At 40.5% G+C, this 27,767-nt stretch overlaps 2 protein-coding genes across 2 annotated transcripts in view; one reads left to right on the top strand and one right to left on the bottom strand.

The window, feature by feature from the left end:
* Positions 1-15,708: 15,708 nt before the first annotated feature.
* Positions 15,709-16,722, bottom strand: triap1 (TP53 regulated inhibitor of apoptosis 1). Its single transcript, XM_039780996.1, has one exon. The coding sequence runs from the start codon at positions 16,574-16,576 to the stop codon at positions 16,352-16,354; it is 225 nt and encodes a 74-aa protein (XP_039636930.1). The 5' UTR covers positions 16,577-16,722; the 3' UTR covers positions 15,709-16,351.
* A 2,184-nt stretch (positions 16,723-18,906) lies between these two features.
* The window catches only part of supt5h (SPT5 homolog, DSIF elongation factor subunit), a 73,582-nt gene continuing 64,721 nt past the window's right edge, over positions 18,907-27,767 (top strand). Inside the window, exons 1-4 of the mRNA XM_039778484.1 lie at positions 18,907-19,042; positions 19,257-19,359; positions 21,430-21,589; positions 22,351-22,419. Coding sequence (XP_039634418.1) covers positions 19,276-19,359; positions 21,430-21,589; positions 22,351-22,419 — 313 coding nt within the window. The 5' untranslated portion in view covers positions 18,907-19,042; positions 19,257-19,275. The remainder of the gene's footprint in view (positions 19,043-19,256; positions 19,360-21,429; positions 21,590-22,350; positions 22,420-27,767) is intronic.

Below are 27,767 nucleotides of genomic sequence, written 5' to 3'. Positions count from 1 at the left end.
TGGTGGTTGGTATGTGCAGTGGCAGTAGTTAGTAGTGAGTATTTTCCTGGTATTTGCAGTAGTATTGTAGTGAGTATGTTACTATTATGTTCGTGGCGTGTGCGATGGTGGTATGGTGGTGCGTACGTGATCACTGGGGACGCGGCGTGGTACTAGCGTTGCAGTGGTAGTAGTGGTGGTATGGTGCCGGTGGTGCGTAATTGTGTGTGTTACTGTGGACTGTGGTATGGTTCCGGCGGCCGTGGCGGTACGTGGTGTGTGGTGGTATATGGTCGTTGGTAATTATGTTCCCTGTATTGCAGTATAGTAGTAATTATTGTTTCTGTGGTTTAGCGGTGAAGTAATGTATGTTCCTGTGTGCGCAGCAGTAGTAGTAGTATGTTCCTGGTAGTACAGCAGTATGTAGTAGTGAGTATGTTCCTGTGTACAGTGGTAAGTAGTAGTATGTTCCCTGTGTACAGCAGTAAGTAGTAGTATTATGTTCCTGTACAGCAGCAGTGGTGTAGTATGTTCCTGTGTACAGCAGTAGTAGTAGTATGTTCCTGTATTGCAGCAGCAGTGGTAGTAGTATGTTCCTGTGTACAGCAGTAGTAGTAGTGAGTATGTTCCTGTGTGCGCAAGCGGTGTAGTAGTGATGTATGTTCCTGTTATTTCGGAGTAGTAGTAGTAATTATGTTCCTGTGTTATGTTGACGGTAGTGATGATGGTATGTTCCTGTGTACGGTGGTAGTGGTATGTTCCTGTGTGCAGTAGTAGTGGTAGTTATGTTCCTGTGTGCAGCGGTAGTAGTAGTGGTATGTTCCCTGTAGTGTGCAGCGGCAGTGAGTAGTGAAGTATGTTCCTGTGTGCAGCGGTAGTGGTAGTAGTATGTTCCTGTGTTACTGATGGTGGTGGTGGTATGTTCCTGTATTCCGTAGTGGTAGTGAGTAGTGTTCCTATTGTTGCGCGCAGTGAAGTAGTAGTGATATGTTCCTGTGTGCAGCTGATGGTAGTAGTAATGTTCCTGTGTTGCAGCGGTAGTGAGTGGTAATTATGTTCCTGTGTGCAGTGAGTGGTAGTGGTAATGTTCCTGTGTGTGCAGCGGTGGTAGTGATAGTATGTTCCTGTGTGCAGTGAGTAGTAGTGGTATGTTCCTATTGTTGCAATTAGCGGTGGTGGTAATTGTGTTCCTGTTGTACGTGGTGAGTAGTAATTAGTGTGTTCCTGTGTGCAACAGTGGTAGTGGTGGTATGTTCCTGTGTGCAGTGGTAGTAGTGAGTATGTTCCTGTGTACAGCAGTAGTAGTGAGTAGTATGTTCCTGTGTACAGTAGTAGTGAGTAGTATGTTTCGCAGTATTGTCGATAGTAGTAGTATTATGTTCCTGTGTGCAGCAGTGTGTGATGGTGTGTTCCTTGTGTACAGCAGCGGTAGTGAGTAATTATGTTCCTGTGTACAGCAGTAGTGGTAGTGGTATGTTCCTGTGTGCAGTGGTAGTGATGGTATGTTCCTGTGTACAGCGGTAGTAGTAGTAGTATGTTCTGTTATTGCAGCAGTAGTAGTGGTAGTATGTTCCTGTGTACAGCAGCTAGTAGTAGTAGTATGTTATTTTTGTGCAGCAGTGGTAGTGAGTAGTATGTTCCTGTGTGCAGTAGTGGTAGTGGTATGTTCCTGTATTGCGGTAGTGAGTAGTGAGTGTTCCTGTGTCTGCAGTGGTAGTGATGAGTATGTTCCTGTTTTGCATGGCAGCTGATGGTAGTAATTGTATGTTCCTGTGTACGAGTAGTGAAGTAGTATGTTCCTGTGTACAGCGGAGTAGTAGTGGTATGTTCCTGTGTACAGTAGTGAGTGGTGTATGTTCCTGTTATGCATTGTGGTACAGTAGTGGTAATTGTAGTAATTGTTCCTGTGTACAGCGGTAGTGGTAGTTATTGTGTTTTCCTGTGTACAGCAGTAGTAGTAGTAGTATGTTCCTGTGTGCAGCAGTAGTAGTAAGTAGTATGTTCCTGTGTGCAGCAGTAGTAGTAGTGGTATGTTCCTGTGTACTGATGGTAGTGGTATGTTTGTGTACGCGCAGTGATGATGATTGTGTAACAGTAGTAGTAGTAGTATGTTCCTGTGTGCAGTAGTGGTGTGTATCGTTTCCTGGTGTAGTATTGCAGTAGTGAGTAGTAGTGAGTATGTTGTTATGGCTTATATAGTAGTAGTGAGTTATGTTCCTGTGTGCAGCAGCAGTAGTAGTAGTATGTTCCTGTTGTCAGCAGTGAGTAGTGAGTATGTTCCTGTGTACAGCAGTGGTGGTAGTGGTAATTATGTTCCTGTGTACAGTAATTGAGTAGTGAGTATTATGTTCCTGTAGTGCAGCAGCAGTAGTGAGTAAGTATGTTTCCTGTGTATAGCAGCAGTAGTAGTGGTGATATGTTCCTGTGTACAGCAGCAGTAGTAGTAAGTATGTTCCTGTGTATTGTAGCAGTAGTAGTAGTAGTATGTTCCTGTGTACAGTAGTAGTAGTAGTAGTATGTTCCCTGTGTACAGCAGTAGTAGTAGTATTTTCCCTGTTCGTTTTTTGTCACCTTTTTGTCGCCTTTTTGTCACCTTTTTGTCGCCTTTTTGTCACCTTTTCGTCACCTTTTTGTCGCCTTTTTGTCATGTTTTTGTCACCTTTTCGTCGCCTTTTCATCGCATTTTTATAGCATTTCATCGCCTTTTTGTAGCTTCTTTTACGCTTTTTCGTAGCCTTTCTTGTTGCCTTTTTACCGTCCCCTTTTGTCACCTTTTGGTCCTTTTGTCGCTGTTTGTCACACCTCTTTGCTTTTTTGAGGCTTTTTGTGTCCGCCTTTTTGGAGCCTTTTTGCGTACGCACATCACCTGTGCATTACGCCTTTTTGTCACCTTTTTTGTCACACCCCGAGGCTTTTTGTCCACCTTTTTGTCACCTTTTAGTCACCTTTTTGTCACCTTTTAAGGTGATAAGCCCTTTTTGTCACTCTGTCTTAGTTCCTCCCTCCTTTTGTCACCTTTTTCCGTCACCTTTTGTCACCCATTTAGAGTCACCTTTTAAAGGTCACTTGTCACCTTTTGTCGCGGCACCTCATCATTCCGCCTTTTTATCATTTTTTGTCACCTTTTAAATTAAGCCTTTTCATTAGCATTTTTTATGGCTTCTTTTTTACGGCTTTTGTGTGGCTTATTTTTGTTGCCTTTTCTGTCACCTTTTTGTTGCCTTTTTGATCGCCTTTTTATCACCTTTTCGTCGCCTTTTTGTCACTTTTCGTCACCTTTTTGTCACCTTTTCGTCACCTTTTTGTCACCTTTTCGTCGCCTTTTTGTCATGTTTTTGTCACCTTTTCGTCGCCTTTTCATCGCATTTTTATCATTTTTTTGTCACCTTTTCGTCGCCTTTTCATCGCATTTTTATAGCTTCTTTTACGCTTTTTTGTAGCCTTTCTTGTTGCCTTTTCTGTCACCTTTTTGTTGCCTTTTTGATCGCCTTTTTATCACCTTTTCGTCGCCTTTTTGTCACTTTTTCGTCACCTTTTTGTCACCTTTTCGTCACCTTTTTGTCACCTTTTCGTCGCCTTTTTGTCATGTGTACAGTAGTAGTAGTAGTAGTAGTAGTAGTAGTATGTTCCCTGTGTACAGCAGTAGTAGTAGTAGTATGTTCCCTGTGTACAGTAGTAGTAGTAGTATGTTCCCTGTGTACAGCAGCAGTAGTAGTAGTATGTTCCCTGTGTACAGCAGTAGTAGTAGTAGTATGTTCCCTGTGTACAGTAGTAGTAGTAGTATGTTCACGGGTGTGTGGTTTTGTTTGTATGTCGCAGTAGTAGTAGTGAGTGGTATGTTCCTGTGTATGTTCCTGTGTTTGGTAGCCTTTTTGTCACCTTTTGGCCTATTTTGTCACTTCTAAATTACGCCTTTTTGTGCGCCTTTTTCATCGCATTTTATAGGCGTTTCATGTTCGCCTTTTTTGTGGCTTCTTTTTACGCGGCTTTTACGTGGCCTTTCTTTTGCTTGTTCTCGTCATGCCTTTTTGTCACCTTTTTGTCACCTTTTTGTCACCTTTTTACCAGCCGCCCTTTTGTAGCGCCTTTTTTGTAGCCTTTTGTCACCTTTTAATTCGCCTTTTTGTCACCTTTTTGTCACCTTTAGCGCCTTTTTTGTCCGCTTTTTGTCACCTTTTGTCACCTTTTTAAGTAAGCCTTTTTGTCGCTTTTTGAGTCACGTTCACCTTTTGTAAGCCTTTTGTCGTTTTTGTCACCTTTTCGTCACCTTTTTGTCACCTTTTCGTCGCCTTTTTGTCATGTTTTTGTCACCTTTTCGTCGCCTTTTCATCGCATTTTTATAGCATTTCATCGCCTTTTTGTAGCTTCTTTTACGCTTTTTCGTGGCCTTTCTTGTTGCCTTTTCTGTCACCTTTTTGTCACCTTTTTGTCACCTTTTTGTCGCCTTTTTGTCACCTTTTGAGCCTTTGTGTGTGCCTTCTTGTCGCTACACGGTCACGCGTTGGGGCGGTTAGTAGCCGGCTTTGGTGTACCCTTTTTTGTCCGCCTTTTTTACCGTCACACCTTTTGTCACCTTTTCGTCGCACCTTTTACGTCACTTTTTGTCACCTTTTCATCGCCTTTTATCGTTTTTTTTTGGTCACTTTTAAACCTATTCGGCCTTTCGCATTTTTATGAAGCTCTTTCCGCTTTGGCCTTCCTTGCTGCCATTTCTCCTTTTTGGCCATTCCTTCCACTTACCTTTTTATCCATTCCTTTATTCTATTCCTCCTCCCTCCACTGCCCCTCCTCTTCCTTATCCATATTTATCCACCTTCCATTCCTTCACCATTGCTCCCTCCCTTCCTCTCCCCCATCCTTCCTTCCTTCCTTTGTCCTTCCATTCTCTATCCCTTCCTTCATTCCTTCCTCCTTTTCCTTCCTTCTTCCATTATCACTCCTTCCATTCCTTCATCCATTCCCTCTTCCATCTTTATCCATCCATCTATTCCATTTTTCCTTCCTCCTTCCTTCTATGTCTTCCTTCCATATCTTGTTCTTCATTCTGGTCCATTCATTCCTTCTTCCATCCCCTTCCATCCTTTCCTTTTCCTTCCTTTTATCCACCCTGTCCTTTCTTTATCCATATTTTATCCTTCCTTCCTTCTTTTTCCTTTTCTCCCTTCTTCATCCTTTCTTTATCCATTTCTTTATCCTACTATTTCCGTCCTTCCACATTCCTCTTTGTCCATTCCTTCTTCCTTCCATCCTTCTTCCATATTTTCTTCTATTTATTTTATCCACTCCTTCCTCCCTTCTTTCTTTTCCTTGTTGTGTGCTGTGTGTCCTTCCATTTTTGTGTGTCTTTCTGTGTCCTTGTTGTGTGTCTGTGTGGTCCTTGCTCCTTCCTTCCTTCTGTCTTGCCATTTTCCTTCTGTCCATTTTTCTTCCTACCATTCCTTGTCCTTCTCTTGTGTCCTTCTTTGTCCTTTTGTGTTCCATATTTGTGTGGCCGTCCTTCTGTCTCCATTTTATCTTTATTCCTCCATGCTTATTTGTGTTGTGTGTGTCGTTGTGTCTTGTTTGTGTGTGTGTTGTGTGTCATTCTCTTTTCATTATTCTTTTGTGCTATCTTCCTGTGTCCATGTTTGTGCCTGTTATGCCTCCATTTACGTCCTTGTTCATGCTGTGTGTCTGGATCCTTTTGTCCAGTTTGTGTCCTTCTTTGTCATGCTTTGTCCTTTCGTCGTGTGGCTATTCTGTCATGCCGCCTGTGTTTCCTTCCGTCTATCCATTCCTTTCCATTCCTTCCATCCTTCCGTCCTTCCTTCCTTCCTTCCTTGCTTGCTTGTCCATCCTTCCTTTCCTTCCACTTCCTTCTTCTTTCTTCCTTCATCCTTCTTTACCATTCTATTCCTTCTCCTTCATTCCTTCCATCCATGCCTTGCTTGCTTCCTTCTGTGCACCCCTGTGTGTCGTGTCTGTGGTCCTTCCATCCATTTGCCATTTCTTCCTTCCATCTTCCATGTCCATGTTGTTCCTTCCATTGTGTGTCATCCTTTCTGTTGTCTGTGCGATCGTTGCTTCCTTGTGCTTCCGTCCTTGTTTATCCTGGATCCTTTTTGTCCTTTATCCATTCCATCCATTCCATTCCTTCTTTTCCTTCTTTCTTCTTCCATTCTTCCTTCCATCCTTTTATCCATCCTTCTTTTCTTCCATCCTTCCTTCGTGGCCTGTACCTTTGTCAGCCTTTTTGGTCCATGCCATTCATCCTCCTGCTTTCTTTTCGTGCTTGGCCATTCCAGGTTCCAGGCCAGATCACTTCATCCATTCTGTCCATTCCTTCCTTCCTGTCCTTCCTTCCTTCCTTTTTCCTACCTTCATCCTTCCTTCCTTCTTCCTTCCATTATTCTTCCACCTTCCTTGTCCTTCCATTTTCCATCCATTCATCCTTTCCTTCTTCCCTGTCTTCTTCCATTCTTCCATTCCTTCATCCTTCCTTCTTCCTTCCTTCTTCCTTCCAGTTATTCCTTCCATTTCTTCCATCCTTCTTCTTCCTTCCTTCCATTTCCGTCCTTCCACCATTCTTCCATATTTTATTTCCATTTCTCCATATTCCTTATTCCACTCCTTCTTCCTTCATTCTTCCTCTGTTCTATTCCATTCCAGTCCTTCCTCCTTCCTTCTTTGTCCATTCCTTCTACTGTCCTTCCTCCATTTTCCTCTTTGTCCTTCCATCCACTCTCCTTCTTTTCCTTCCATTATTTTCCTATCCATTCCTTTCCATTTTCTGTCCTTTTATCCATTCCATTCCGTCCATCCTTTCTTCCATTCTTCCATTTCATCCTTTCGTCCATGTTCCTCCTTTCCATTCCTCCTTGTTCATCCATATTTCTTTCTTTCTTCTTTCTTCATTCCATTCCATTCCAGTCTTCCTTCCGTCCTTCTTCCTTCATTCCTTTTCTGTCCTTCCATCCTTCCGTCCTTTCCGTCCATGTCATTTTGTCCTTCGTCCTTCCTTTTCTTTGTCCTTCCTTCCGTCCATGCCTGTCCACTGTGTCCATTTTGTCCTTTGTGTCCATGTCCTTCCGTCCTTTTCTTCCGTCCTTCCGTCCATCTTCGTCCTTGTCATCCTTTCGTCATTCTCGTTCATCTTCCATTCTCTTGTTCCTCCATATTTCTTTCTTCCTTTCATTCTTTCCTTTCTGTCCCTGTCCATGTCCTTCGTCCTTCTTCCATTCCGTCCTTCTTTGTCCTGTCCCTGTGTCCTTGTCCATCATTTCATCTTTCTTCGTCCTTCTTTCCATCCATTCCATATTCCTTCTTCCTTCCATTATATTCCTTTATTCAGTCCTTCTGTCTTTCGTCCTTCCGTCCTTCCTTCCGTCCTTCCGTCCTTTGTCCTTCTTTGTCCATTTGTCCGTCCATGTCCTTCCATCTGTGTCCATTTTGTCCATTTTGTCTGTCCTTCATGTTCCTCGTTTCTTTCTTGTTGTCCTGTGTCATGTGTGTCATATTTTGTCGTGGTGTGTGGTCCGGTCCGGTGTCCTTTGTCTTCGATCTTTTGTCCTTCGTCGTTCCTTCCGGTCGGTCGTGTCCTTTTGTCTTCCGTTGTCGTGTTCAGTCGTCGTGTCACCCGTTATTGTATTGTTCTTTATCACCTTTCACACCTTTTATCACCTTTTTGTCACCTTTTGTCAATCTTTCAGCCTCTTTTGTCACTCTTTTGAAACACCTTTCGCGCCTTTTTACGCTTTTACGCCTTTTGTTTTTGTCAATCTTTCACACCTTTCGGTCAGCCTTTTGTCATGTTTTTGGCAACTTTCGTCGCTTTTCATCGTGATTTTTATAGCATTTCACATCTCTTTTGTGCTTCTTTACTTTTCAGAGTCTTTAATTTTGTTACCTTTTCTGTCACCTTTTTTGCCTTTTCAGCGATTTTGATCGCTTCTTTTATCACCCTTTTCGTCACTTTTGTCACTCCTTTGCCACTCCTTTTGTCACCTTTTATCACACCTTTTATCTCCTTTTCACACCCTTTACCCCTTTCATCACCTTTGTCACCTTTTTGTCATCCTTTTTCACCTTTGTCACCCTTTCACACCTTTTGTCAATCTTTTGTCCCTTTTCCGCCTTTTGTCACTCTTTTTCACACCTTTGTTCACCTTTTTGTCACCTTTTTTCAACCTTTTTCAACTTTTCGTCAGCTTTTGTCAACTCTTTCAGCCTCTTTGTCACCCTCTTTTTACACCCCTCTTTCGGTCTTTATCCTTTTTACGCTTTCGCTTTCCTTTTACTTTTTGTCAATCTTTTCGCGCCTTTTGTCATGTTTTGTCAATTTTTCGTCGCTTTTCAATCGTGATTTTTATAGCATTTCATCGCCTTTTTGTAGCTTCTTTTACGCTTTTTCGTAGCCTTACTTGTTGCCTTTTCTGTCACCTTTTTGTTGCCTTTTTGGTCGCATTTTGATCGCCTTTTTATCACCTTTTCGTCGCCTTTTTGTCACTTTTTTCACCTTTTTGTCACCTTTTTGTCACCTTTTTGTCACCTTTTGTCAATCTTTTCAGCCTTTTGTCACTCTTCACACCTTTTGTCACCTTTCGTCACCTTTTGTCAATCTTTTCGTCCCTTTTGTCGCTTTTGTCACCTTTTTCATCAACCTTTTCGCGCCTTTTGTCGTTTTTTATCAATCTTTTCGTCTTTCATCGTGATTTTATAGCATTTCATCCTTCTTTTGTAGCTTTTACGCTTTTCGCGAAGCCTTTGTTGCCTTTTCTGTCACCTTTTTGTTGCCTTTTTGTTGCCTTTTTGGTCGCATTTTTATCACCTTTTCGTCGCCTTTTTGGTCGCCTTTTTGTCTTTGTCTCATTATCTACAATGACTAGGCCTATAATAGAAGATGCGTGCAGCAGCTAGTTCAGATTATTGGCCCCTGCGGCCATTTCCTCTCTGTTGCCAAGATTCGGAGGGGATAACAACACCGTAGACTGTTCTTTTCTAACAGAGCCAGTCACTGTTTGATGACTTTCATTTTGAAACATTTTTACAAGTCTCAGTCCAGATGTGGCTCCCCGTGCCAAAATGTTGTCCTCAAATAACCTGTGGCGTTTCAGCGGTGGTATGGCACTGCTGAGGAAGGTCTTTTACAACAGACCAATGGCACGCTGATACTTGGTACTAGTAGTTGGATCTCACACTGTGAGTTTCTGTTTTTCTTGTTGCCTTTTTGTCGCCTTTTTGGTCGCATGTTTATCGCATTTTTATCGCCTTTCTGTCCCCCTTTTGTCGCTTTTTGTCACATTTTTTGTTGCCTTTTTGTTGCAATTTTGTCGCTTTTTTTTTTACCTTTTCATCACTTTTTTGTCACCTTTTTGTGGCCTTTTTGTCACCTTTTCATCACCTTTTTGTCACTTTTTTGTCGCCTTTTCATTGCCTTTTCGTCGCATGTTTATCGCATTTTTATCGCCTTTTTGTCCCCCTTTTGTTGCTTTTTCTTCACCTTTTCGTCGCCTTTTCATTACCTTTTTTGTCGCCTTTTTGTCGCCTTTTCATCACCTTTTCATTTTTTGTGGCTTAACCTGCGGCGTTTCAGCGGTGGTATGTCACTGCTGAGGAAGGTCTTTTACAACAGACCAATGGCACGCTGATACTTGGTACTAGTAGTTGACAACAGACCAATGGCACGCTGATACTTGGTACTAGTAGTTGACAACAGACCAATGGCACGCTGATACTTGGTACTAGTAGTTGGATCTCACACTGTGAACTCAAGTGACCTGCTCTAATCAATGTTTTTATCACGTTACATCCTAATCTTTGTCACGGTAGTCTAAGTGACTGAAGGGAACAACAATCTTTGACATTGGTCCAGTATGAAGAGAGATCGCTGCAGTCAGCAGCAGAGAAACAAGCTACAATATAAGTTAATAGGGTGATTGTCCAGCTTGTATTTGGGAGCTCCTCGAAAACGATAGGATATACCTCAAGGGGTTTATCCTAATGATAAAAACATTTTTATTGCTAAGGCAAAATTAAATGATTAATTAAAAATGTAATAACAATAACTTATTTCACCAGTAAGTTCCTGTTAAACAAAAAAAAAAAGAACTACTGGTTGAGAAAAAGGTATTTTACTAATAACTTTGAATGCACCACAAGGCTGGCGAGGCGAATTTCAAGTGAACGCAGCATCTTATGTTGTTTTTCCGACAACAGCAGTTGCACACTGTCATACGTTCCTCTCCAGTGGCTAACGTTACCTGCTGTCAGGTGTAGTGTTAACTAGCTAACAGTAGGCTAACGTTACCTGCTGTCAGGTGTAGTGTTAACTTACTAACGTTAGGCTAACGTTACCTGCTGTCAGGTGTAGTGTTAACTTACTAACGTTAGGCTAACGTTACCTGCTGTCAGGTGTAGTGTTAACTAGCTAACGGGTAACGTTACCTGCTGTAGTGTAGTGTTAACTTACTAACGGTAGGCTAACGTTACCTGCTGTCAGGTGTAGTGTTAACTAGCTAACGGTAGGCTAACGTTACCTGCTGTCAGGTGTAGTGTTAACTAGCTAACGGTAGGCTAATGTTACCTGCTGTCAGGTGTAGTGTTAACTAGCTAACGGTAGGCTAACGTTACCTGCTGTCAGGTGTAGCGTTAACTTGCTAACGTTAGGCTAATGTTACCTGCTGTCAGGTGTAGTGTTAACTAGCTAACGGTAGGCTAACGTTACCTGCTGTCAGGTGTAGTGTTAACTAGCTAACGGTAGGCTAACCTTCCCTGCTGTCAGGTGTAGTGTTAACTAGCTAACGGTAGGCTAACGTTACCTGTTGTAAGGTGTAGTGTTAACTAGCTAACAGTAGGCTAACGTTACCTGCTGTAAGGTGTAGTGTTAACTAGCTAACATTAGGCTAACATTACCTGCTGTAAGGTGTAGTGTTAACTTGCTAACATTAGGCTAACGTTACCTGCTGTAAGGTGTAGTGTTAACTAGCTAACAGTAGGCTAACGTTACCTGCTGTAAGGTGTAGTGTTAACTAGCTAACAGGCAGGCTACTTCGCCGGCAGTGTAGTGTTAACTAGCTAACGGTAGCCAAATTACCTGTTGTTTTTGTTAACTAGCTAACGGTAGGCTAACGTTACCTGCTGTCAGGTGTAGTGTTAACTTGCTAACATTAGGCTAACGTTACCTGCTGTAAGGTGTAGTGTTAACTAGCTAACAGTAGGCTAACGTTACCTGCTGTAAGGTGTAGTGTTAACTAGCTAACGTTAGGCTAACATTACCTGCTGTCAGGTGTAGTGTTAACCTGCTAACGGCAGGCTAACGTTACCTGCTGTCAGGTGTAGTGTTAACTTACTAACGGTAGGCTAACGTTACCTGCTGTCAGGTGTAGTGTTAACTAGCTAACGGTAGGCTAACGTTACCTGCTGTCAGGTGTAGTGTTAACTAGCTAACGGTAGGCTAATGTTACCTGCTGTCAGGTGTAGTGTTAACTAGCTAACGGTAGGCTAACGTTACCTGCTGTCAGGTGTAGCGTTAACTTGCTAACGTTAGGCTAATGTTACCTGCTGTCGGCAGTGTTAACTAGCTAACGTAGGCTAACGTTACCTGCTGTCAGGTGTAGTGTTAACTAGCTAACGGTAGGCTAACCTTCCCCTGCTGTCAGGTGTAGTGTTAACTAGCTAACGGCAGCTCAACGTTACCTGCTGTCAAGTGTAGTGTTAACTTGCTAACGTTAGGCTAACGTTACCTGCTGTAAGGTGTAGTGTTAACTAGCTAACAGTAGGCGCTACCCTGCTGTAAGTGTAGTGTTAACTAGCTAACGGTAGGCTAACGTTACCTGCTGTCAGGTGTAGTGTTAACTAGCTAACGGTAGGCTAACGTTACCTGCTGTCAGGTGTAGTGTTAACTTGCTAACGGTAGGCTAACGTTACCTGCTGTCAGGTGTAGTGTTAACTAGCTAACAGTAGGCTAACGTTACCTGCTGTCAGGTGTAGTGTTAACTAGCTAACGTTAGGCTAACATTACCTGCTGTCAGGTTGTAGTGTTAACCTGCTAACGGCGCTAACGTTCTTCCTTGCTGTCAGGTGTAGTGTTAACTCAGCTAACAGCAGGCTAACGTTCCCTGCTGTCAGGTGTAGTGTTAACTAGCTAACAGCAGGCTAACGTTCCTCGCTGTCAGGTGTAGTGTTAACTAGCTAACAGCAGGCTAACGTTCCCTGCTGTCAGGTGTAGTGTTAACCGCTAACAGCAGGCTAACGTTCCCTGCTGTCAGGTGTAGTTAATTCTAACGCGCAGGCTAACGTTCCCTGCTGTTAGGTGTAGTGTTAACTAGCTAACAGCAGCCTAACGTTCCCTGCTGTCAGGTGTAGTGTTAACTAGCTAACAGCAGGCTAACGTTCCCTGCTGTCAGGTGTAGTGTTAACTAGCTAACGGTAGGCTAACGTTACCTGCTGTCAGGTGTAGCGTTAACTTGCTAACGTTAGGCTAATGTTACCTGCTGTCAGGTGTAGTGTTAACTAGCTAACGGTAGGCTAACGTTACCTGCTGTCAGGTGTAGTGTTAACTAGCTAACGGTAGGCTAACCTTCCCTGCTGTCAGGTGTAGTGTTAACTTGCTAACGGCAGCCTAACGTTACCTGCTGTCAAGTGTAGTGTTAACTTGCTAACATTAGGCTAACGTTACCTGCTGTAAGGTGTAGTGTTAACTAGCTAACAGTAGGCTAACGTTACCTGCTGTAAGGTGTAGTGTTAACTAGCTAACGGTAGGCTAACGTTACCTGCTGTCAGGTGTAGTGTTAACTAGCTAACGGAGGCTAACGCGCCGCCTGTTGTGGCGTAGTGTTAACTTGCTAACAGTAGGCTAACGTTACCTGCTGTCAGGTGTAGTGTTAACTAGCTAACGTTAGGCTAACATTACCCGCTGTCAGGTGTAGTGTTAACCTGGTAACGCAGGCTAACGTCCCCGCTGTCAGGTGTAGTGTTAACTAGCTAACAGCAGGCTAACGTTCCCTGCTGTCAGGTGTAGTGTTAATCTAGCTAACAGCAGGCTAACGTTCCTGCTGTCAGGTAGTTGTTAACTAGCTAACAGCAGGCTAACGTTCCCTGCTGTCAGGTGTAGTGTTAACTTGCTAACGTTAGGCTAACGTTCCCTGCTGTTAGGTGTAGTGTTAACTAGCTAACAGCAGCCTAACGTTCCCTGCTGTCAGGTGTAGTGTTAACTAGCTAACAGCAGCCTAACGTTCCCTGCTGTCAGGTGTAGTGTTAACTAGCTAACAGCAGCCTAACGTTCCTGCTGTCAGGTGTAGTGTTAACTAGCTAACAGTAGCCTAACGTTCCCTGCTGTCAGGTGTAGTGTTAACTAGCTAACGGTAGGCTAACGTTACCTGCTGTCAGGTGTAGTGTTAACTTGCTAACAGTAGGCTAACGTTACCTGCTGTCAGGTGTAGTGTTAACTAGCTAACGTTAGGCTAACATTACCTGCTGTCAGGTGTAGTGTTAACCTGGTAACGGCAGGCTAACGTTCCCTGCTGTCAGGTGTAGTGTTAACTAGCTAACAGCAGGCTAACGTTCCCTGCTGTCAGGTGTAGTGTTAACTAGCTAACAGCAGGCTAACGTTCCCTGCTGTCAGGTGTAGTGTTAACTAGCTAACAGCAGGCTAACGTTCCCTGCTGTCAGGTGTAGTGTTAACTTGCTAACGTTAGGCTAACGTTCCCTGCTGTTAGGTGTAGTGTTAACTAGCTAACAGCAGCCTAACGTTCCCTGCTGTCAGGTGTAGTGTTAACTAGCTAACAGCAGGCTAACGTTCCCTGCTGTCAGGTGTAGTGTTAACTAGCTAACAGCAGCCTAACGTTCCCTGCTGTCAGGTGTAGTGTTAACTAGCTAACAGCGCTAACGTTCCCTGCTGTCAGGTGTAGTGTTAACTAGCTAACAGCAGCCTAACGTTCCCTGCTGTCAGGTGTAGTGTTAACTTGCTAACGTTAGGCTAACATTACCTGCTGTCAGGTGTAGTGTTAACTAGCTAACAGCAGGCTAACGTTCCCTGCTGTCAGGTGTAGTGTTAACTTGCTAACGTTAGGCTAACATTACCTGCTGTCAGGTGTAGTGTTAACTAGCTAACAGCAGGCTAACGTTCCCTGCTGTCAGGTGTAGTGTTAACTTGCTAACGTTAGGCTAACATTACCTGCTGTCAGGTGTAGTGTTAACTAGCTAACGGTAGTCTTCTCTGATCGGGGACGGAGACAACAATGGAGCAATGTTTTGCAAGCGCGGGCTTTGTGACACAGGGTATGGAAATGACCTCGGCTCTCATGCAACTCCTCAAAGTCTGCAGAAGATTGAGAACAGACAGGTATTCAAATCCAACAATGGCAACTTGTCTCTGTTGACCTGAGAATGGGAGGTCATACTTCCATGCAGCGTGTTACATATCGTTAGGAGCCGGCTGGAGCAAGAAGATCTGGACTGTATCCAAACTGATGACAGTGTAACAGTTATTTAGGGTTTAATCATCCAATACCAAGAGGTTTTTATGACATTCTGTATTGTGGTTGGTCAGTGGGCGTCTCCTCTGTAGATATATGCCCTTGTACGTGATTTAGAGGTGCCAGTGCACGAGGAGTGTGCACATTTTAATTGTTTCTTTTAATAATATTTCATTTACATGCCACGTTGATATGATGATGTATAAATACTCCGTTCGAATGTAGCGACGGCTACGTATACTGTTTGAAATGCTTATCTCGAGCAATGTACAGAAAGTGCTCAGGTCATGCTAGTTAGCTTAGCCGGCTGGTTAGCGTAGCATGCTAGGTCGCTAATTGGCTTTTGTCCATCTGTAATTAGAATGACTGGGTGTGTACGCTGCGTCCCACGTGGCTGACCAGGATATAATTCTTTGTTTACCAGAATAAATCCGACAAGATTGAGAAGCAAGTGTGAAGTCTTCAATTATTACACAACGCAGAGATCACATCGGTTACAACAGCACCACCAGGGATGGATAATTATATAGAATAGAATAAATAATTCAATAAGGCCACTAAGGTCTATATAAAGAGACTTCAGATACAGTATTAGGGGACCACTAAGGTCTATATAAAAGAGACTTCAGATACAGTATTAGGGGACCACTAAGGCCTATATAAAAGAGACTTCAGATACAGTATTAGGGGACCACTAAGGTCTATATAAAAGAGACTTCAGATACAGTATTAGAGGACCACTAAGGTCTATATAAAAGAGACTTCAGATACAGTATTAGGGGACCACTAAGGCCTATATAAAAGAGACTTCAGATACAGTATTAGGGGACCACTAAGGTCTATATAAAAGAGACTTCAGATACAGTATTAGGGGACCACTAAGGTCTATATAAAAGAGACTTCAGATACAGTATTAGGGGACCACTAAGGCCTATATAAAAGACAGGCGCGCCCCTGCTGAGGTGGGATCCCGGCCCCTTGGGGTCGGGCGCACCACCGGCCCGTCTCGCCCGCACCTGTCGGGGAGGTGGAGCGTGTGAGCGCGTGCGATAGGACCCGAAAGATGGTGAACTATACCTGGGCAGGCTTTATGAGGCCCAAACTGTATGTGAGAAAGCTATATGAGACATGCAATAATGCAGTGAAAGATATTAAGACTCTCTTTTCAAAATAAATGCATGTCAGTAAACTAAACCTGTCTGGCCCTTAAGAGTGTCTTCTTTTATCCAAAACCCCCCAAAACATTCAGTTAACAGAGATACAAACAGAGCAAAGAGACTGATCTGGGTCTTTACTTTATGCATATAATTTAAACAACAATCATAATAGTTGATGATTGGTTAATCGACTACAAGCAGCCCAACATTCATGTTAAAGAAACTCCAGAATATAAGCAACAGGTTTAAAAACAACAGCAAAAAAAAACTGTCCTGGGATCAGTTGTGTGTGTCCAAATACACACACACACACACACACACACACACACACACACACACACACACACACACACACACACACACACACACACACCTGCAGAAACTCTGCTTCTGCGCATGCTCAGTAAGCAGCAGGTTGAACAACAACAAAAAAAGACTGTCCTGGGATCAGTTCTGTGTGTTTAAATCTGACATACATCATACACACAGGCTCCAACAGCGTCTCTGCTTCTGCGCATGCTCAGTAAGCAGCAGGTTTTTTATTAAAAAAAAAAAAAACTGTCCTGGGATCAGTTCCTTGTGTTTAAATCTGCACTAACATCATACACATGTTCTCTTAATCCATCCATGACATATACACACACAAGGGCTCCAACAGCTTCTCTGCTTCTGCGCATGCTCAGTAGGCCCTCATGGCCGCACTTCCCCCCCGGTGATCTCAGTACTAATGTATCTGTCTAGGGGTTTCTTCCCCCGCCGCCATCAGCTCTCGGGCTTGTCCTTGTTGGGGCCCATGAACTCCACTCCGTCGATCGGGATGTCCTTCTCCTTGATGGCCTTCTGCACGCACCGCTGGTACTTCCGGAAGGTCTCGGTGCACGGGTCTCCGCTCCGGTCCCCCTTCAGGAACTTCTCGGCGAACCAGCGGTTGAAGCACTGGTCGTACTCGCGCTTCAGGTCCGTGCAGGCTTCCCCGACGCTGTTCATGTCCGACGCAGCTTAACTCCCCCCCGGAGGTTTTATGGATTTTATTTTACTGTTTTATTTCTTCAAAAACGCAGCAACGACGCTGTCAACACGGACACTCGTGACTCTCCTTGAAACAGCGCGATGTGATTGGCTGGTTCGAGAGAGCCGTCGAACGTGATGGCGTCACGACGCGTCAGAGATATTGTTGTGAGAGAGAGGAATCACTCTTTTAAAATTAGTTAGTTAGTTAGTTAGTTAGTTAGTTAGTTAGATAGATAGATAGATAGATAGATAGATAGATAGATAGATAGATAGATAGATAGATAGATATAGATAGATAGATAGATCCCAAAAAAATGTGAAAGTCCGGTGTGGCAGCAGCAAAAATATCAGTCACACATACAGAATATAGATGAAATAAAAGAATACAATATACATTAAATAATAATAGGATAGAATATAAGAACAAATAGTTTAAAATATCTATAAGTTGGGAATAAAAACTGTACAACTGTTTAAATAGATAGATAGATAGATAGATAGATAGATAGATAGATAGATAGATAGATAGATAGATAGATAGATACTTTATTGATCCCCAAAGGGAAATTCAAGGTCCCAGCAGCTTAAAGACATCACACACAACATACACATACATCATAAACAGGATGATAAAATAACAAAAATCCACACGAATAATATAAATGTAATGTTTTTCAAGCACAAACCATCTTTTTTAGCATTCGAAAATGAACTCAAATAACACATTTCATCTATGCAATATTCTAAAAAACTAAAAAAAAGCTATTAAAACCATCGACCTATGAGATAATCATGAACTGATTTATAGTTTTTTTCTTTTTCTATATGGTTAGTTTATAGGCTAGTTATTTAAATGCATAATGCATGTTTGTTTTTGGTGTTTTTATATGTTCTGAATGCCTGTTTTTTTTTGCTCTTAGACTTTGGTATTTGTATGTATCTGGCATTAATTGTAACTGTTGATGAATAAAGTTAATTATTAAAAAAAAGAAAAATCCCCAAGGAAGGTGTGTGTTTTGCAATTACAAAAAAATATTTTTATGAATGTTCATGTTTGAAATGATGTTTGGTTAGATATTGAATGTTTCTTTAAGATGTTCAGATTTTCTTCTGAGAAAAAATTAAAAAGATTTATGATTCGAATATTGATAGAAAAAAATACTTTTATTTTGAAAAAGTTTATTTTGAACCTCTATTTTATAGATTCTAAATTATATATATATATATATATATATATATATATATATATATATATATATATATATATATATATATATAAACATAATGCAAATGGGTGAAAAAAGAAACCACACATACAACTATATTAAAGTATATTGAAACATTAGCAATCACTCTTTTAGCGTGTGTAGAGCCAACATATTGTCACATGTAAATCAGTAAAATATGTGTTTATTTCAACCAGAACTAGAGTTGTGATGGTTGGAAAAGTGGAAAGACGACCGAAAATGGCTTTACATAGTTTTATTTAGTTTCTGTCCACTTTGAATGAAGTGTATTTTACGATGCTTAAATCACTCTTTATTTACATGGAGTCTGGTGGGTTTAGAGAATGCAATTTCACAGATGTTTTTATGTTTAAAAAAAGGATCTTACTCTTTAACAGAAAGGTCGACCTCCTTAGAAATCCTTTCCATAAACACACATCACAAGATTTTTTGGGGACTTTATGAGGCCCAAACTGTATGTGAGAAAGCTATATGAGACATGCAATAATGCAGTGAAAGATATTAGACTTTTTTTTTCGAAATAAAAGCATGTCAGCAAAGTTAGATATTGAATGTTTCTTTAAGATCTTCAGATTTTTTTTAAGAAAAAATATATTTTTTTATGATTCGAATGATATTGATTGAAAAAAGACTTTTATTTTGAAAAATAACCTTTATTTTGAAAAACAAACTTATACTACTTATTTTGTCCTGTCTTTTTTGTGTCAAATTGAATACTTTGTATACTGTTATGTGTGAATTATATCATGGCTGAAACATTATACAATAAAGATGTTTTAAATCCCTGAGGAATCACGTTTTGTGTATTTTTAGTTAATTATACTCAGATACAATCAATGATTATAATATTTTTGTACTTTTACTTGAGTACGATTTTGAAAGCAGGACTTTTACTTGTAACAGAGTATTTATACGCTGTAGTATTACAACTTTTACCTAAAAGATCTTCTTCCACTCAATCTATAAACCAGTGTCTCTGTAACTGGTGTGTAATTTTATAAAAAAGAAGCAGAGTGAGACCTCTTTCTCTCATGACCACAACCGCCCCCCAAAACCCGCGAGAGTTCCCCCAGCTTTTCGAAATCTCGCGGCTGCCCAAGAAGACGTGAGAGACGTCAGACTAATCGAAATAAGGGGATATTTACTTTTATTACTCAACTTATAAGATATTGAACAGAAGCGGGAGGTCATACGGGTAAGTAACAACCGCGGAGCTCATTAAGTAACATTTGTTTGCCGTTGTTTGGGAGATATCCATTCAAATAACGTTAGCATGCTTTGCTAGGCCTGATTGTTATGCCCTGGAATGCTTCGGCGCTGCTAGCTTAGCCGTTAGCATTTGTTGTTTTTTATTATTCTGCAATTCAGACTTTAGCGAAGCGGGTTTGTGTTTCATGCCCCCTTCACAGTGTGCTCCGGGCAGCTAAGATGTCTGACAGCGACGACAGCGACTTCTCCGACAACCAGAGCGAGCGCAGCAGCGATGGAGAAGCCGAGGAAGTGGAGAATGAGGTACGTGCTAACCGCTAGCTAAGCGATGCTAACTGCCCGGTGGGTTACAGGTAAACATTGGGATGAAAAGTGGCGCGTTAAAGTGGAATAAACTGCCCCAAAAATAACAACCACAGGCCGATATAAATGCTGAGAACGTATGCTTTCAGAGGAAGGACATCCTGTAGCATATTGTGGACTTTATTGTTACTTTGCAGTGGTGTAATATAGTTTTAATTTTGGTTTTAGTTTGATTTAGTCAGGGCCAGGTGTAATGTCTCAGACTTATGTAGCTAGCTAGTGTTAACAGCATTGGCTGGACTGTAACTACGTACACTTACTCAAGTAGTTTAGGTAAAGTTACAGATAAACATTGCGATGGAAAGTGGAATAAATGGCCCAAAAAATAAAACCACAGGCTGGAAACGTATGCTATTAGAGGAAGGGTGTTCTCTAGCATGCTGTGTATATCTGTAACTAAATACATTTTACTCCAGTACTGTATTTAAGTACAAATGTTGAGGTAACTTTACTTGTAGTCTTTTCTTTTCATTCCACTTTCTACTTCTACTCCGCTACATTTCAAATCAAATCAAGCTTTATTTGTCATTGCATGAATACAGTGTATTAACACAGGGAAATTCAAGGTGCCACTCCAGATCAGTGCTCCTAAAAGAAAGTATTTCACACTCTCTCTTCTCTCTCCCACACACGCTCACCCACCCACATATACAGCACATGTATTATGGTGATACAGACGACTGACTGACACCCTCCCGCACACACCTGTGTGAGATGGCAGCAGGTTTCAGCATAAGAAAGCTGAGAAATATTGTACTTTTAGCCCTTTTAAATGTTGTCCTCGGGTCTAATTTTATCCGTTTTCTATCAGAAATTTTGGGTTTCTTTCCACCAAATTGCCCAAAAATAACACAGTTGGTCCCACGCTCTTCATTTTATAGCATTCGAGAAAAACGGTTTAAATGGTCTTCCTCTAATCTTAACTATTGGTCTAATTGAATTTGATGAATAATTGTAAAAGTAGTGGTGATAAGTTGGTGGAAGTGAAGCATCAAATGTCCTGGTACGCCTTAAAGTATAAATACTGTTTTTTTTTTTTTTTTTCATCTGGACCCTATTTTCCTGAGTTTTTATTTATTTTTTAACAATGTAAGTTAATAGGACAATTGTGCAGCTTGTATTAATGTCCATAAAAGTGCTTGTTTTGCCGCTGACAGACTCAGATTAATATTCTAAGTGTCTGACATCATTATGGAAAGGATTTCTAAGGAGGTCGACCTTTCTGTTAAAGATTAAGATCCTTTTTTTTAAATCATTAAAACATCTGGGAAATTGCGTTCGCTAAACCCACCAGACTCCATGTAAATAAAGAGTGATTTAAGCATCGTAAAATACACTTCATTCAGAGCCAACAGAAACTAAATACAACTAATAAAAGACGTTTTGGGGTCGTCTTTCCACTTTTCCAACCATCACAACTCTAGTTCTGGTTGAAATAAACACATAGTTTACTGATTTAAATGTGACAATATGCTGGCTCTGTACACGCTAAAAGTAGTGATTTTTTTAAATGGAGTCTGGTGGGTTTAGAGCTAGAGACTTCAGAGCTGTTTCTGGTTAAACAGGTCTCAAAGAGGATTTTAAAGGTCTATCTCTGAAGGGATCCTTTCTATAATGTTGTCAGACACTTAGAATATTAATCTGAGTCTGTCAGCGGCACAACGAGCACTTCTATTAAGATAAATAAAAGCTGGACGATTGTCCTATTAACTTATATTATAGCATGTTTCTCTGCTGCCGACTGCAGAGATCTCTCTTAATACCGGACCAATGTCAAAGACTGGTGTTCCCATCACTCACTTAAACACAGAAACACAGGGAACATAGGGTTAAAAAATGGGGAGAAGGAATCCTTATAGGTGGTAATGGTGGCGGCATTTTATTTATGACGATTCTGACCTGCCTTTACTGAAGTAACATTTGAAATGCAGGACTTTAACTTGTACCAGAGTAGTATTAGTACTTTTTTTATTGAGTAAAGGATCTGTCTGTTTCTTCCCCCCCCCCCAGGAGGAGACGGGCAGCCCCGTGGGCAGCGACAAGGTAGCGGAGGAGGAGGGCGAAGACCTGGAGGACGAGGAGGAGTACGACGAAGAGGAGGAGGAGGACGATGAGGAGGGTCCCAGGAAGAAGAAGCCCCGACACGGAGGGTTCATCCTGGACGAAGCCGGTACCAAAACCACTTCAGCTTTCCGTCTTTTTGTTGTTGTTTTTTTTTGGGGTCCATGTGCAGTTAATGAGCTGCATATTCTGCAAAGTAGAGACAGAGAATACCATGGCAGTATTGTGAATAATTGGATCTCAGATGCAATTTAGTTAATTTTCTAAATTTCTGATTCATCTGAATAAGAAACAGAAAATTGGGATAAACCATTTTAAATCCAATTTTTTAATTTGTCATGGTGGGAAGAAAAAAAAAATGAAAAAGTTGATATTTGAACCCCACTTTTCTGTTTTTCCCAAATGTTTGTGCTTAAAAAATTGAACTGATAAGCGTTACACTGACCTATCTGTATCTGCGTTTTATTTGTATGATAACCGATGAAGTCCATTAAGTAGAAAGTGCGCTACTTTTGGCCCAGCTACAGCTCCGTCTCTGTCCCTGGTTTCACTCGCCACTCAGCCTCACTTAATGTCCCGCCCACAACACAGCGCATCGGAGTGTAAACGTGTGTGAGTGTGTATCTGATGAGCAGGTGGCACCTTGTACGGCAGCCTCGGCCACAGTGTAGGAATCTCTGTGAATGGTTCCTGTACTGTGTTAAAGCGCTCTGAGTAGTCGTTAAGACTAGAAAAGCGCCATATATAAACACAGTCCATTTACATTACTGTCTGGTTGGCTAGATGTTATTTTGTGTAATTATCCAATCATTACTCATCATGGCATTGATACCCTTTTTGTCCTTCTCCTCGTGTCCTCTCTGTGCCTAGACGTGGACGATGAGTACGAAGACGAGGAGGATCAGTGGGAAGAAGGAGCGGAAGACATTCTGGAGAAAGGTGAGCAACTCGACCGGTTCAGGGCGCCCGGAGAGAGCTTTGTCATATTTCAGTCTTCGGCACTTTTCCTACTGAAAAAACTGAGAAAAAACAGTCCTGAGATGCGAGCTCTAGGGTTGGGCGGTAATACGGTATACCGTGAGGTCTTAAAAACAGCAACGGTATCAGTTTCAATCCCGGCATTAAATTAAAAAAAAAAGGCACTTCTATAGGAGACAAGGATTAAATATTGAATATAATGTATGTAATTATGTGTGGCTGTCATCTCGTGACAGTGTGGAGGAGAAAGTAGTTTCTTTGTAAGTTGTTATGTTATTATATTTCCAGTTAGGGCTGGGAAAAAAAATCAATTTGATTTAAAAAATCAAGTTGGTAGGTCAAATCGATTCATATTTTCAAAAAAATAGATTTTTTTGTTAGATTTTTTTTCAATCCAAATACAGTATAAATAATTTGGATGTTTAACAACCTTTGTTGCGCACTGCACAGGGACTTTTCACTTAGAGAAAGGCTTTGCCTTTGCACTTTTGTTTATGTTGATGCACTTTAATTAAATACAATAAATATATATTTTTAAAATATATTTACAGTTCGCAGTTATTTTGTTTTAAATGGAAGGGGGGGGGAAATCGAATCGTAAATTGAGTTTTTTAGGGAAAGAAATCGCCCAGCTGTATTTCCAGTATTAGTGTTTGGTGTTCAGTTTCTGAGCCTTACGTCATCATTTTTAATTAGGCACGGTAATACCGTATACCGCGGTAACATAGGGAGGAGGTTTGACGATATCAAAATTTTGGATACCGCCCAACCCTAGTGAGGTCTGTCCGGGTTTCCGCGAGGTCTTAACGAGTCTAAAAAAGAAAAGTCTCCAATTTAAAAATCTAAATTTTTAGGCCTTAAAGATGTTCCTCTTAAATTCACTGAAGTATTGTGTCGTAGGCCTTAAATCATTTTTAACAGGTCTTCATTTTCCCCACGTCAATGCGATGCAACGCTACCTCTGAAGGCGCCGACACACCGAGCCGATAATCGTCCGTCGGACAGTCTGGTCGGTGACTCGGAGTCTGTTCGGTGTGTTCCGTGCCGTCGTCATTTGGGCCGATTTGACATGTTGAATCGGCCTCAACCGGAAATGACGAGAAGGACGAGCATGACTAACGCCTCTCAAAATCTGACGAAAATCTTTCAAACTGACCTTTTTGTTGATCTGAAATGAAGACAGATTCAGCAACTGCACGGTCCTAACATTTCAGGAGAAAAGTCGTGAAGAAAGTCGTAATATTTCAGCAGAAAAGTCGTGAAGAAAGTCGTAATATTTCAGCAGAAAAGTCGTGAAGAAAGTCGTAATATTTCAGCAGAAAAGTCGTGAAGAAGGTCGTAATATTTTAGCAGAAAAGTCGTGAAGAAAGTCGTAATATTTCAGCAGAAAAGTCGTGAAGAAGTCGTGAAGAAAGTCGTAATATTTCAGCAGAAAAGTCGTGAAGAAAGTCGTAATATTTTAGCAGAAAAGTCGTGAAGAAAGTCGTAATATTTCAGGAGAAAAGTCTTGAAGAAAGTCGTAATATTTTAGCAGAAAAGTCGTGAAGAAAGTCGTAATATTTCAGGAGAAAAGTCTTGAAGAAAGTCGTAATATTTCAGGAGAAAAGTTGAAAAAAGTCGTAATATTTCAGGAGAAAAGTCTTGAAGAAAGTCGTAATATTTTAGCAGAAAAGTCTTGAAGAAAGTCGTAATATTTCAGGAGAAAAGTCGTGAAGAAAGTCGTAATATTTCAGGAGAAAAGTCGTGAAGAAAGTCGTAATATTTCAGGAGAAAAGTCGTGAAGAAAGTCGTAATATTTCAGGAGAAAAGTCTTGAAGAAAGTCGTAATATTTTAGCAGAAAAGTCGTGAAGAAAGTCGTAATATTTTAGCAGAAAAGTCGTGAAGAAAGTCGTAATATTTCAGCAGAAAAGTCTTGAAGAAAGTCGTAATATTTCAGCAGAAAAGTCGTGAAGAAAGTCGTAATATTTTAGCAGAAAAGTCGTGAAGAAAGTCGTAATATTTCAGGAGAAAAGTCTTGAAGAAAGTTGTAATATTTTAGCAGAAAAGTCGTGAAGAAAGTCGTAATATTTCAGGAGAAAAGTCTTGAAGAAAGTCGTAATATTTTAGCAGAAAAGTCTTGAAGAAAGTCGTAATATTTCAGCAGAAAAGTCGTTGAAGAAAGTCGTAATATTTTAGCAGAGAAAGTTGGGTGAAGAAAGTCGTAATATTTCAGGAGAAAAGTCGTGAAGAAAGTCGTAATATTTTAGCAGAAAAGTCGTGAGAAATCAGTAATATTTCAGCAGAAAGAAGAAAGTCGTAATATTTCGGAGAGAAAAGTCAAGTAATATTTCAGCAGAAAAGTCGTGAAGAAAGTCGTAATATTTCAGCAGAAAAGTCGTGAAGAAAGTCGTAATATTTCAGCAGAAAAGTCTTGAAGAAAGTCGTAGTAATTTCAGGAGAAAAGTCAGCTTGAAGAAAGTCGTGAAGAAGATAATATTTCAGAGGAAAGTCGTGAAGAAAGTCGTAATATTTCAGAGAGAAAAGTCGTGAAGAAAGTCGTAATATTTCAGGAGAAGTTAAGTCTTGGAAGAAAGTCGTTAATATTTCAGCAGAAAAGTGAAGAAAAGTAATATTTCGGTTTGAAGAAAGTGTAGTAATATTTCAGCAGAAAAGTCGTGAAGTCATTATTTCAGCAGAAAAGTCTTGAAGGTCGTAATATTTACAGGAGAAAAGTCGTGAAGAAAGCTAATATTTCAGGAGAAAAGTATTGAAGAAAGTCGTAATATTTTAGCAGAAGAATAAGGTGATTCGGGAGAAAGTCAATGTAATATTTCAGGAAGTGTGAAAAGTCGTTAATTTCCGGAGAAAAGTCTTGAAGAATCGTAATATTTTAGGAGAAAAGACGTCGGAAGAAAGTCGTAATATTTCAGCAGAAAAGTCGGAAGAAAGTCGTAATATTTCAGGAGAAAAGTCTTAAAGAAAGTCGTAATATTTCAACGAGTGAAGTCGGTATATTTTAGAGTCGTGAAGATGCGTGAAGATCGTATTTTCAGGAGAAAAGTCTTGAAGATTATGAGCAGAAAGGTCGTAATATTTCAGGAAAAAAGTCGTGAAAAAAGTCGTAATATTTCAGGAAAAAAGTCGTGAAAAAAGTCGTAATATTTCAGGAAAAAAGTCGTGAAAAATGTTGTAATATTTCAGGAACAAAGTCGTGAAAAAAGTCGTAATATTTCAGGAGAAAAGTCGTGAAAAAAGTCGTAATATTTCAGGAGAAAAGACGTGAAAAAAGTCGTAATATTTCAGGAAAAAAGTCGTGAAAAAAGTCGTAATATTTCAGGCGTAAATATTTCGGGAGAAAAGTCGTAGAAAGTCGTAATATTTTCGGAGAAAAGTCGTGAAGAAAGTCGTAAAAGTGTATTTCAGGAGAAAAGTCGTGAAGTCTATATTTCAGGGAGAAAGCAGTGAAGAAAGTCGTAATATTTTAGCGGAAAAAAGTCGATTAAAGAAAGTCGTAATATTTCAGGAGAAAAGTCTTGAAGAAAGTCGTAATATTTCAGGAAAAGAAGCGAAGAAAGTCGTAATATTTCAGGAGAAAAGTCTTGAAGTAGTTAATATTTCAGGAGAAAAGTGTTGAAAAAAAGTATTTCGGAGAAGAGGTCTTGAAGAAGAAGTTAATATTTCAGGAGAAAAGTCTTGAAGAAAGTTGTAATATTTTAGCAGAAAAGTCGTGAAGAAAGTCGTAATATTTCAGGAGAAAAGTCTTGAAGAAAGTCGTAATATTTCAGCAGAAAAGTCTTGAAGAAAGTCGTAATATTTCAGCAGAAAAGTCTTGAAGAAAGTCGTAATATTTCAGGAGAAAAGTCTTGAAGAAAGTCGTAATATTTCAGGAGACTGCTAGGCACTGTTAGACACTGCTAGGCAAGGACACTAGTGGTGCGTCTCACCTGAATATTTTTGAATGTGTAAAAAAAATCGATATTCCCTTTTTTTAATAATGCAAAATAAAATATCGCGATACTCAAGTGTATCGGAAATGTTTTCTTACACCCCTAAAACGTAGCATCAAAAAAAAAAAACAGAACTTGTGTCGAAAAGCGGCTTAGCTGAAGTGTAGGTCTGGGTGTGGTTTAAAAATCCACGATACCTGTACCAAGACCTTTTGACACCGGGTCTCGGTACCCAGCCCCGTATTTTAAAAGTCAGTTATTTGTTGTGTAACGTGTTGATTCTTCAGGGTTCAGTGTTTACCGTATGAAGCCGAGAGAGTGTGTGCAGATTGTGAACATGTCTGACTTGAACTCTCTCTGTCTCGTTGGTGTTCCTCTCTTGCCGTGCATGTCCTCTTCAGTTAACGGTAAATCTACTCTACAGATGCTCTCCCGCTCTGATGTTTCCATGTTTTTTATATATATATATATATATATATATATAAATATCCATGTGTCTCTGAAGCAACAAAAAAAAAATGGAATATCAGTGTCATCTTATTTTTATTTTTTTTTTAAATTAAAAACCCATGAATGTATTAACCCCTTCACCACCTCATCATGTCAGCACGCACTGTATTTGTGAGCGTGTAGCGTTAACGCGAGGGAAGCACCGAGGGCAAATCCATTATTGGCTCCTTGAGCAGCAACAACTCCCAAAAAACAAACATTTTGATTGGCTACGGAATCAAAAAAACAAAGGTAAAATGCTGATCGCAGCAGCCTCCGAAGAAACGCTTGTACACATTTTTGATTTGTTGGATAAAACCAAATATGAACACATGATTATTGAACTCGTAACTCCCCAAAGAAATCACATTGTTTTGGTGTGAAGCAGAATATGTTTCAGAGGCAAAAAGCCTCACATTTGAGAAGCTGGAAACCAGAGAATGTTTATTTATTAAAGATATATTTAACTTACCGATCAATTAACTGACCAGTTGTTTACCACTTTACAGTCCTTCCAGAAAAATGTGGAGTTTTTTTTTTTTTTTGGTGATTGTTGCGGGGGCAGAAATCCTTGATTATTGCGGCACGTTTTCTTAAAAAATTGCGATGGAATATAGGGGATATTTATGCAATTTTATGCGATGGAATTGCGGGAACTTGCATAAATAATAAACAACCGATTTAACGGAGTAATTAACTGTAATCGTTAAGTCGCAGCCCTAATCTGCACATGCTGTGAGTAATTTCCCCCTTCAGAGAACCAAGTGTGATCATTTGCCTGACCCTGCTACCTGGTACACATTATTTATTTCTTTACTTCACGTTTTGGACTAACCGATGTGGATGAAGCTTTCTATGTGGCACATTGTAAATGCAAAGTATCACTGAAGGGT

Source organism: Perca fluviatilis, chromosome 2 (genome assembly GCF_010015445.1).
Source record: "Perca fluviatilis chromosome 2, GENO_Pfluv_1.0, whole genome shotgun sequence".
Lineage (NCBI taxonomy): Eukaryota > Metazoa > Chordata > Actinopteri > Perciformes > Percidae > Perca > Perca fluviatilis.
The sequence above is the reverse complement of the archived record's forward strand: the minus strand, read 5'-3'. Positions and strand labels throughout refer to the sequence as shown.